This window comes from Amblyomma americanum, chromosome 3 (genome assembly GCF_052857255.1).
Source record: "Amblyomma americanum isolate KBUSLIRL-KWMA chromosome 3, ASM5285725v1, whole genome shotgun sequence".
Taxonomy (NCBI): domain Eukaryota; kingdom Metazoa; phylum Arthropoda; class Arachnida; order Ixodida; family Ixodidae; genus Amblyomma; species Amblyomma americanum.
Window position 1 is genome coordinate 75,258,060 of NC_135499.1, and position 12,114 is coordinate 75,270,173.

Sequence of the window (12,114 nt, forward strand, 5' to 3'; positions counted from 1 at the left end):
CCCTAGTCATGCCTCTAAGTAGCAGCTGTCTGCGAATAAGCGGCAGCAAGTTAGGATAGCCTCCACGCGGTACAATGCGGCCCACGAAGAACAGAGAGAGTACGACGAGAGAGTCCGCTGAAATTGTGAGTTTGTTGGTTTACCTGAGCCATTTGCCGCGAAAATTCGTAGAAATCCTTGCTGATGTACTCATACAGCTTGCCGTGCGGTTCGATGAGGTCCCTTGTCTTCAGGAAGTAGTATATATACTCGCTGGTTTCGGTCGCAAAGTTAGACCGATGCCGTTCGATGGTCACGTGATTGGCAGGTAGCTTCCGTAGCTGAACGGAACAAATTGTGAGAAGTGAGAATCAGTGAAATTCGATATCAGTGGCAGTGACCCCCTTATGTAGCAACAGGTAGATTGCTCAAGCCAACGCTGCAGGATTCTGCTTTAGCCCCTGGTTCTGTTTGAGTTTGTCTCGTTTTTCTCACCAACGCAGGTTTAAACGACGGCAGCATTCAATTCGCACTTGTAGCTAACAGATATTCCCAAGCATGGCACATATCGAACCCCGCCCACTGCTACAGTGAGTAATGTCGAAGAACACACATCGAAATGAACGTATATCTTATTTTATCTCAGTCAATTCTAGAGTAAATGTCACTCATCATAACAGAGTTCGTTTAGCTTGCTGCTTCTGTTACAAGAATAGCTGTGTTGCCCCTTTCTAAATAAGCGCCAAGGTGTTCTGATCATATGTGTCAAATACATCATGGGTGCACAACGCTATCTGCGATGATCTGTTTTTGACTGCAAGATGAATGATAGTGCGACTGCCGCGTTGCTCGGGCACCAAGTGCCGCTAGAGGACAGTGGTGTGAAGCGTAATTCAATTCAGTTGTTTGCTGCCGCGGTCGCTCAGTGATTGTGGCGCTCGGCTGCTGGCTCAAAGAGACGGGTTCGACCCCGGCCGCGGCGGTCGCAATTCGATGGAGTTGAAAACTTGAAATGCCCGTGTACTTTGCGAAGTGGGTGCATGTTAAAAACCCCGGGTGGTCGAAGTTTCCGGAGCCCTTCACTACGGCGTCCCTCAAAGTCTGAGTCGCTTTGGGACGTTAAACCCTCACAAATCAAATCACAAGCCAAACCATTAAGTTCTTTGTTCGGTCTAGCATACGTGTTTCAGCGGGAGAGTCGCATTCCAAGAGCTGTGTTAGAAAAAGGCAAGAAGGAGACGGTTGACAAACAATAAATCCCTTGAAAAGAAAATACTTTGCCCAGTAACTTATACAGCGGAATGCTCAGTTTTAAGCATTGATGCAGATGAGGCACACAGCAGTGGTAGGCGCTGCTTTAATTCAGCGCTCGCCGAATGGGAAGGGTTGCTACGTTTGCAATGAAATTGTACGAACAGGTGAAGAGTGGTTTCACTGATAAAATAAAGCATGTTGTTTTTGTGCAAATGTTTCGAGAGATTTTAGTGTGCATTCTTAAAGCGTAGTCTATTTTAATGATGCCATTATACTCTCAAGATATTAGGTCATAAATTAGGCGCTAGTTTTCCTCTGCTAAGTACTGTTGCTGATGGCTATAGTTCGTTGCAACTCAAGAACAAAGCGGCAGATGCCCCTCAAAATAGGCCTGCCCACGTAATGGCGTAGACTGATTTCCATGACGCCGGGGTTATACCGATTAAGCCACCACGGTAAATACCCTTTTCTCTGCCACTTACTGAGATGTTAGACTAGCTGGTCCAAGGGGATTATCCGCAATGTTTTTTTACACAATGACTTGCTGCATGATGAAAACTTTCGTTAGTCGCAGAAAGTTGGAACTTATTGCAAAAACCTGGGAATCAACCTTTGTCCAGACCAGAAGTCACGATGTTTCCTTCCATAAGTTTCGGGTCGAGTTCATTTCCCATGCGACAAAAAAACGAGTTTCCCTCCGGTGTCCGGTTTAATTCCAGGTTGTGTACGCCACACTGGATAGAGGCACCCGCCGAAGGTCACTCTTCAAACGTTATCCTACTCATTCCCGAGTAGGTCGCCCACATTTCTTAAAGTCACAAGGGTAGGGCCAGCATAATACAACAATTATTTTCAGATTCCTTTCAATTTTTTTTGTGTTCCCGCTGTTCGTCATCAGAGAACCTCCGCATCGCCACTGCTTTGTTCTTGTACGCCCTAGTGCACCGCGGAGTGGGATCTTGTGCTCGCTTCAGCCGAAGACAGAGGAACGGGGGGAGGGGGGGGGGGGGGGGAAGGCGACGAGGAGTAGATGCAAGGCTGGGATAGCATCGGTATGGAATTGTTACACAGCTCGCAGTAGACACGGAAGCAGCGTGTGCCCTTCGCTATGGCGTCGTCCTCTCAAAAAGAAGTCAGTTGAAAAAGTCTAAATTGTCTTTGCTAACCTTGTTGTGCACAGAAACGCGAGCTTATAACCTCAAGTTTAAGCATTTGATCACACACGTTAGTTGTCCGAGAAAGGCACCATATATTTGTGAGTTGATCAGCGCTAAATGATCCAAAATAATAATGTATAATCTATTTGAACGTCTTGAATTACAAGCCATCATGCGTGCTTTTAGAGCTTCGTTTCGCTAACATTATTCGCGCAGAAACGAAGGTGCATGCAGCGGTCGTAACTTAGCACCTGAATAATGGCGCTCTGAATTTCGTAAGCGAGGAGAACGAAGGAGGAATTCAAGAGATTCCTATAAGCGCAGTGACAAGGGTGATGACTGTATGAGGCACATTGACGGACAATCTCATGAAGATCTTCCATGTAAGTGTCCACCAAGAATTTGCCAGCAAGTACTTCCAGTGGCAAGAAACTGTCTCCAGTTGGGCTCTAATTCAAGTTTCCGCAGATCTAAACCTCTAAAAAGGGTACTATGAATAGACGAAGTTTTTAGGAAAAGCGGAGTCAATACCAGCTGTGAAGGGGGCAGTATAGTCTGTCGGAGAAAGGGCTCTAATTGTTTAGGTCCGATTCACGTAAACTAAGCTTTTCGCGTGTGTACAGCGTACTGCGTGATAAGGGTAGAATTACAAGGTTCAACTACCACTCCGTATGTCAGTAGCAATTTATCATGGTATATCTTGTTCAGTTGCTAACTTTTCATTCACTATTGGCCGACCATAGATCATCTGTCGTGCTCTCAGAGGCCCTTAGTGCTTTTGAGCTTCTTGTAGCAGGGCTTCTACGAGTTTGATAACAGCTTTCGCAAAGTAATCAAGCCTTCTCTCGTCATGTGAACAATTTCATTCATGAACTTGTTGCCAATTACTCAAATCCTGAATTCCTTCTCGTGATTTAACCTACCGAGAGTGTGACTGGCAGCACATACTAAGGTCTACAGTAAGGTGTCGTGCAAAGGTCAAGTACTTCCCGAAAGAAAACAGCTAGGGGAATAGGACCCTGGAAGAAAATGACGCACAAGAGCGCTCGTGTGCGTCTCTTCCTTCCCGGGTCCTTGTTCCACTCGCTGTTTTCTTTCGGTGTGTAGTACCCAACCAGCCCGACACCTTGCTCTTGGAATCCAAAAATCAGCGATCGCAACGTCATATATGCTCTATTCTCATTTTCTCTTCTTAAAACCTAACACCTGATACAACAATACGACTGTACGTTAAGGGAAACTGCAATGCAATAACTCAGGCTCTTAACACCTTTTTTTCCTGGTTGCGAACAGCGGTTCACGATTGCACAGAACTTCAGGAGCAAACTCAGTCACACTAGTAATTTGTTGTATACGCGCCTTGTTGTGTTCCTTGCCTCTTTGCTGAGGACACTAGCACTTCGCCTTCTTTTCAAGTAATATCTGTGTAACAAGGTTGTGCGTCAGCACTTAGGTCAACAGTGGCAGCTGTGAAACTCAGACCGTGGTCGGTCGGGCTGAGGAAGCTCTCGCTCTGAGCGATTCCAATCCAGCTAAAGAATTCCCGCCTTCTTCACCGTTCCCCAGAGAGAATAGGAGCAACCACACTAGCGGCTGATAATGCTGACAACACAACCCGGTCGTTGGACGGCTTGAGGGCTTGGACATGCACAGTCTCGCGGACGCGTCGGCGGAAGTCGAGGATCGCATGAGTGGCTCAGTAATGTAGTTATGTGGAGAGGTGTGCTCCAGAACGTGATAGAAGCCACGGTATTTGGAAAAAAGTTTTTTGGAGACTCCGGGAGTACTGGAGAGCAACCACAACCACACTAGTGAGCCGGCCGGGAAACCCATTCCAATTCCATGCTGGTCGTCGTCGTGGCGGTTTTTTGGTGCCGCTCAGAGCCGTGAGCGACCATGTGATCTGGAAGCAGTCTTCTCTGTGGTGGGCATCGTCAGACACAGATAGCTGCACACCCACATGCGGCAGGGCATCACGGGATAACTGTATCGATTTGAGCTTATGGATTCCGGCCGTAAAGCAAAAAAAAAACGGAGAGAAACCTGTGGCACATTGGGTAGCAGTGTTTTAGGCGTCCATAACATAGGGTAGAACGAGGTCCAAGTTCGTGTGGTGGGCAGCGACGTATATGACCGGCACGTCACCCAGAGTGCGATTAAATGGCCGTTAGTTTGCGGCTGTTATGCAGTACTTCAGACGAATTATACTGCACTCGGCGAGCCGAGATTTAACGACGTCAGACATGAAGACCCGTCCTCTGTGATGAAGTGTTCACGAGGAGTCCCTTGTGGAAGAATAAAGCGCTACAAAATAAGGATGCCACATCACGTGCTGTAGCTGCCGGGAGCTCGGTGGCTCAGCATGCGTCGTCAGGTGACCCACAGCAACAATGACCAAGCTGTTGCCAGCGGCGGTGTACGGACGACGACCGCATAAATCGATTCCATCACGGTCGAAAGGGCGCGGCAGACACGATAAAAACTGCAACTCTCCAGCGACACGATGAAGTTCCTTACGCCTTCGGCAGGCCGGGCACGAGCGGAGATACCCGAGGAGGAGGCTGTACACGCCGCGCCATAGTATATGAGGCAGATGCGAGTGTAATTCTTGAATATTCTGGCGTGACCGCATTTCGGGTCAGTGCGTAAACAGGTGCATATTTGGGACCGTAAGTGCCCTTGGATCACAAAATGTCATTTCCGCCCATAGGAGATTACCGTTAGAAAAGATTACCGCGAATGTCAAAATGTGAAGCTTAGTGGTGAAGGTCCCGGGATGCTGCAAATGTAGATGAGTTGGAGATAAAGCCGAGAAAAGAGGTAAGCCTTGGATCTTTAAGCTGTTTGCTCTCAAGGCACATCTCAGGTGGTGAGCGAAGGAGCAGCGGATTCGAGGGCGGAAATGCTGGCTATCTAGGTCGGTAGCGAAAACGTCGACTAGGCGTCGACGTCCTGATGATTGCGGCCCGACTGTTAAGACGACGCGTATTTTGTGTTCTTCTAGACGGAGAGCCCATCGACTCAGGCGTGCGGAGGAATCTTGTTATGAAGAAATCCGACCAAGTGCATGGTGGTCTGTGACCACGTCAAAACTATGGCCATAGAGATAAGGGCGAAACATGCCGAGGGCCTAGACAACAGCCAAACACTCTCTTTTTCCGTAACACTCTTGTTTTCCTGAAATGAAGTAGGTTTCGGAAAGGGAGTCACAGCATGAAGATTGGTCATGCCGGGGCGAACACCCTCCTTTGACACTGTGTGGCCTAATATTTTCAATTCACGAGCAGGAAATCTACACTTGAAATTAGGCTGCAGTCCGGCGACCGTAAGGCATGTTAAGATGTGCTTCTGCCGAGAGAGATGAGTCTCGAAGCCGAACAAAAACATCACGACGTTGTACAGGTAACGGACACACGTCTTCCACTTCAGGTCGGACAGAATGGTGTCCATCATGCGCTAGAAAGTAGGAGGGCATTACTGAGGTCTAAACGCATGACGTTAAATTAATCACTAACAACGGGTACTGCACATACAAAAAAGGGCAAGGGTACACAACAAATGCAAAAGTAAATTCATGCAGGACGTCAGGAGTAACATATCCGAATTTAGGGCGATCTCCAGCTACCATGGAGACCTGCCAGTGCGCAGAGAGTAAATCGAGCGAAGAGATCCGCTGCTTACGGGGAGAGGGTAGGCATCTTTTCGAATGATCATATTAAGGCGGCAGTAACCAGCGCTGAAAGAAATGGAGCCATCTTTTTTCTTCACGAACAACGGGAGAGGCCCATCAACTGTTAGAGGCCTGAATCAGGCCGCTCTGAGACATGGTGTAAAACTGTTCCTCGATAACTTAGCGCCCAGTGGCGGACGCAGACAGGCATGGCCATCGGTGTCGATGTAGAGGGCGACAGTCGACGTGCGGCTCAGAGCGGTTTGATGAAAATAAAGGAAGAGCAGAATTGGTGAAGTAGTGCAAGAACTTGAGTGCGTTGATATGAAGGAAGAGCGGCGTCGATGAAGCAAAGGAAAGCGTGTCTATAGGCGAAGTCTCTCTGCGAGGGAACAGGCGGATTGAGTCCATCTACGTCGAAGGACAATGAATTCTCATTCTCTTCACGATGCACAATGGAATCAATGAGCCAGACGGTGCCGAGACACACACCAAAACGCACAGTGGAAGGTTATGAAAACGGATTGGACACGAACAACGCCGTAAAGCCAGCTGCTATGGTTAGTACTTGCGGTATTTGCGGCGAAGAAATATTGGTGATTGTGTAAAAAGTACTTTGTCGGCGCACACAAATTCACAAGAGAAGCCAAAGCTCCCACGAAAATGTCGATCTTATTCTTCAGATCCATCTGGTAAAATAGCAGCCTGATCGCGCCGGTATCCGGCTCCCGTCCTCGTATCACGTTGAGCACATAACTTACCTGGTGTATTCGAAAGCAAATTCCTAGACGGATTATTGAGGTACGATTTTTGTTACGTGCAGGCGTTATATATATTTTGTATAGTGTTTGTGCCTTCACATGTAACAAGTAAGAGATAAGGCTCTTAAAAATCAGCGCCGGTTTGGTTTTGGTTTTGGGGAAAGGAAATGGCGCAGTATCTGTCTCACATATAGGCGGACACCTGAACCGCGCCGTAAAGGAAGGGATAAAGGAGGGAGTGAAAGGAGAAAGATAGAAAGAGGTGTCATAGTGGAGGGTTCCGGAATAATTTCGACCACCTGGGGATCTTTCAAGTGCACTGACATCGCACTGCACACGGGCGCCTTAGTGTTTCGCCTCCGTCGAAACGCAGCCGCCGCGGTCGGGTTCGAACCCGGAAACTGCGGATCAGTAGCCGAGTGCGCTAACCACGGAGCCACCACGGCGGGCCGGATAAATACTTTTTGTCGCCTGCCAGCGTCACGGGTACTTGTGAGAAAAAGCGACATCGTTTTCCCTCGGTAGCTTCTTCGCCGTGTGGCCGAGTTTGACCTTGAACCGAGGAGAAAGCATAAGACAACTATGACGTCACTCAGCCGCCGACGCTGAAACCGAGGTCTTGCCTCTGTTTTTATAGGGCATCGGCGTTCACTGCTTTCACTGGCGTTGGCGCTGACAACGTTCTAGACTCCGATGATTTTGAGAATAGGAAGGGTCTCCACCGGGATATATAAGAATGTTACTGAGGCATTTCCTTTTATTAAAAACAGAATTTGAGAGAACCGCAGAGATGCAGGACTTGAAAGCATTGTTAAATTTTCTGAAGCTGTTCTACAAATAAAGATCAGCAGTGGCAGAATTACTGGGTGACTTCTAGACTCAACTGCTTTCTTTATATATGAAAAATGCAGTTTTATAAACAGCGCGGTATTAGGTTTATTTCAGAAGCCTGAATGGCAGAGCCCATCATTTCGGATGGTGCCAATTGGTGCTGATTCTTCACCAAATAACATGTTGGTAAATGTCTGCTTACCACGAACTTTTTTGCAGCGTTTTCTATCTCGATGTCGACTATAAAAAATATGTCTAAGTTGAGGTTCCTCGTCACCGTGGCAAGGACTTCGGAAAGGTCAGGCAGAATGGTTTCGTTCAGCGAACTGTACGGGCTGCTTGGTAGTCCGATCTGTGCCAGCGTGCGCTTGATGTGCCCTGCGGAAATCAAGTTAATGGTCGCTTATGCGGAATGTTTGTGATTTCAATACAGTAAAAGTAAAAAGTTCCGAGTTCTCTAGAGCCAGCTGTGCCTCTTCAGTATAATAGCGGTCAGGAATATCTGCTCTTTGCAGAATGCCAAAAGACAGAGCTCCAAACACCGATTCCCATTAGACTCCCATTATATGTTAACAGCCAAAATATCGCATTGGAAGGAACTATACATCAGTTTTCTTTCTTTAATTCATTCGTTTGTTTAATCTCAGCCAAATAAATATAAATATTACTTTTACAACTTAAGGATCCCTAGCTGGCTGGCTAACTGGCTACAGGCAGATAATATAGATCAGTTTTTGCACCTGCAAGGTGTAAAACAAGAACAATACAATTTTCGTTCCTGACCGTACAGATATAATTATTCTCTTCGTAATACTTCACAACACAGAAATAATGATAGGTTCGTTGCGGATAGGAAAAAAAATATTTTTAAATGAATAGGTTACACCTTTGTTATTGGTAATGGATATACACACACAAGTTAACTGCAACACTGAATGAGTGGGATGTTTTGCGTGAAGTCAATCCCAAACCTACGTTAGAAAAGTAGCTAGCCCTATAAATAACTCAAAAATTCATCACTCAAACTAGATAAGTACTCCGGTCAGGGAGCGCCTGCCTAGTGTTTTCATACTGTTTTACCTTCATTAGATAGGTTCGGGAAACGAATACAATTTACTCAAAAATAACTACTAGAATGAAACAAGAAAATGTAGGAAACAGGCAGGACAGCCGCACCTGCAAGGTGCTATTCAAGGTCACGGTGTAAGGTGTATGCATTGAAATGCAAGAAACCGCATTACTGTACGCGAGAAGATGTGCGTTTGAAAAATGTTTCAAGCCAAGCGAGCCAACAAGCTCGCAGTGCTGCTGAAATTTAGAAACAAAGCGCTAGAGTGTTTTCATATATATTTTCTTAAGAAGCAGTATAGGGAACGGCGCTGGAGCTTCCCCTACGGCCACTGGGGCCGACTAGCGGCCATCGACGCAATTACTGTGCAGGACGAATTCAGCTACCGCGGCTACTAGTGCAGACCGACGAGCGAAAAAAACGCCAAAGCCGTCGCGATACTGCTCTGATAGAAAATGCAATATTGCATATTGAAAAGAGCTACGGTAAGAGTGTTTTCTACTTGTTTCGGCCTTGGCCCCACGAAATTTCGCTTAACGCAATGTGGCTTCTGCGCCCGACATTTGAAGGAGAAAGGATTTTGTCGCGAATCCCAAACCACGCAATGCATCATTCGACATGCGTTGACAATTTTCCCCGCAGCATATGATCGCGAGGTTCCTATACTATTTAAAAATGGTTGGGAAGCATGATAAGTAAGCTGTAGCGTCTAACAACCATTCATCGGGTAGGACTTGCACACTGATTACAGCGAATAAAGTCCGTATAGATTCAACACCACCAAGAGCGCTTTTGTTTTTCACTTGCTTGAGCGTCTGTGTAAGTGTTGCGCATGTACAACAAAAACTTTCATACGATATTTGATTCATAATGCATGCCAATATCTAGTGAGTACTCCGCTTTATTCGTTTTACACCCAAGAAATTTTGGCCTATTTAAATGTGCGGCAGTAGGCCGTGGTTCACAATGAAACTTCGATTTCTTAAGGTACGTGCGCGCTCGTGGCTGCATGTTTTTTTTTATTTGTTCAACTTATTAACTGCACTTATTTTGTCTGCAGGAGCTGCACGTGAGGGGATAGGGTAGACATGTCGTGGCAGCCACAGATATAACGATGTTAGACTCGTTCCCGCCGCGATTTGGCACGGTGCTGCACACAGTACACAGCAACTTGTTCGTGTTGTTTGACTTGAATCACTCCTTTTATGAATGTCACTGAGTACAAAATCCAATATTGAACAATTTTGGGAACCTAAACATAAAAAACGCTTTCTAAGGCCGACTAGCCTGCTACAAATGGTCAACACGTCGTCCCAACGTCTGCGTCTAACCACTGTCTTGTATCATGGCAGATGCATCTCACCGGCATCATATCTGCAGTGTCGCCAAAGCAAGTCTTGCATGTGTACGATATACGTGATGTGCCTACGGAACTAAGCCGTGTTGTTAATCTGGAAAACTTAAGGAGTTGGGACCTTGGTGAAACCCATTGAATGGAAGTCGTTCACGGTCCCAGGCCAGTGCGCATGTATTGAGGCGCGCCGAGATATGTTTCCTTTGGATTACTCTGACATACGCTGCATACGTTTTAAATCATGATGCGCGAAGTACAGCAAAGGTGGACAGATTTTGGCCTGGCTAAGATATTAGCGTAGTTTTTTTAATGTACAAAAGTTAAATGTTGTGCACCCTGTAGTCATGTAGCTTGTTTTTTTTTCACAGCGTTTATTGCAGGGCGTATATAAACGAAATGTGCTGTGCAAATGGTCCCGCCGTTCTCAGGCAAATCGGAGCATAACAAATAAGGAAACAATAAATAGTCATTTTACTTCGAACCCTGTATGTAGCATCAACTACAGAATGTTTCCCGCAGTAGTGCTATACTACGGCCGGTACCGATGTTGCCGGGAAACGGCGGCCATCAAGTCGTGTTGCTGAGCTAATCTCGCAAAGCTCTCTCTTCGGAACAGTAAAGCTGAGATAGAAATTCTACGAACGCAAGAGCAAGCCAACGAGCCAGCAACCGCACCAGCCGACCTACAACGGCCTGTCTCCTCCGTCCTACTATGTGATGGGTCATTTTGGAATCAGGTGACACTGGGTGCTGCGCAAGTTTCCTATGCCATATATCAAAAATGGTCGCTCTGCTTATAATATAGCGAGGGCTTAACAGAAGCGGACAAGGCGTCTAGTGCTTGATAAAGGTTTTAGTGTCACCTTTAATATTCTCAGAATAAACATTTAATGCGACACTACACACTAAAAAAGACGTGCCCACATTAACACATGGTTCAAAATTATATGTTCACAAAGCAGCTGAAATAACCTGCGCGCGGAATTATGTAGTCAAAAATATTCGTTTTCGGATTTTATTTTTTTTCAGAAATTAGAGGTTTAAAAATAAGGGCTTTCTTTGGCTCCGTTTCGGGTACAAATGGGGAAAAAAGTTTCTCATTTAGACTTTTTCTCACGCATTTTTTGGCAGCAAAAGAGAATTTGATTCAAGCGGTCGTCTTTTGCGCGAAACATAAAATGCTCTTTTTCAGTCCATAAATAAAATGAAAACCGTCCCTTGCTGTAACACTGCGTACCAGCTAGGTCCTTTTTATATTTATTCAGGTATTTCGTCGGGTAAATTGCCACCTCCTACTCAGCACTTACGCCTTCGAGCAAGAGCTGCCTCTGTTCATACACTGCTGAAACATTCACTCAGTATCACGTCGACCATTTTCAGTGCAAAAGAGCTTTGAAGCAGAACATGGCTAGCGCAGAACTTGACCCAGTGGCACTGGCACGACGTTTACTCGACACCCCTATTTTGGCCTCTCGCTCCAAAGCATAACTTTTAGACATTATCTTCATAATAAGTCCCCGTCAAGAATACAAAGCGTTAAAAGGGGTATGAAACGATCAGGAAAATGAAGGTACCCGCTAAATATTTTGCGGTGCGATGATATGTCTGACCTAGAAAAGTATGCTCTATACAACCGGCATTTGCGGGGACATAAATCGGCTTTATCCATTTTTTTTTTCTTTTAAGATATGTGTTCGGGGCTTAGGAGCCAGACTAAACCAGGTTTTACCCCGAAACTTAGATAGTCTCTTACAGGCTTGGAACCAGTATTACATCATATTTTCTTAACTACTTATCAGTATTTGTTAGCATGTTGTACGCATCGTTTTGCAGACTTGCACGAATCCAATAATTAATGCATTGCATAAACCGTCGTTTCAGCTCATTATGGACACCTTGATTCTGTCAAGGGCAGTTGTCGAGTTTCTGCCGACGGCCCCCATCATTTTATTAAAACAATGCCTAGGACAATTAGATCGGCTATTGTTCTGAGTAAAAATTGATTATCCGGTTCATTCAGGATATGTTCATTAGGGCAG

General features: G+C 45.9%; 1 protein-coding gene across 1 annotated transcript in view; it reads right to left on the bottom strand.

The window, feature by feature from the left end:
- Positions 1-12,114, bottom strand: part of LOC144123835 (uncharacterized) — a 92,620-nt gene that overhangs the window by 62,165 nt on the left and 18,341 nt on the right. The window contains exons 5-6 of the mRNA XM_077656574.1: positions 7,855-8,030; positions 144-320 (exon numbers count right to left, since the gene is read on the bottom strand). Of these exons, the coding sequence (XP_077512700.1) occupies positions 144-320; positions 7,855-8,030 (353 nt within the window). The remainder of the gene's footprint in view (positions 1-143; positions 321-7,854; positions 8,031-12,114) is intronic.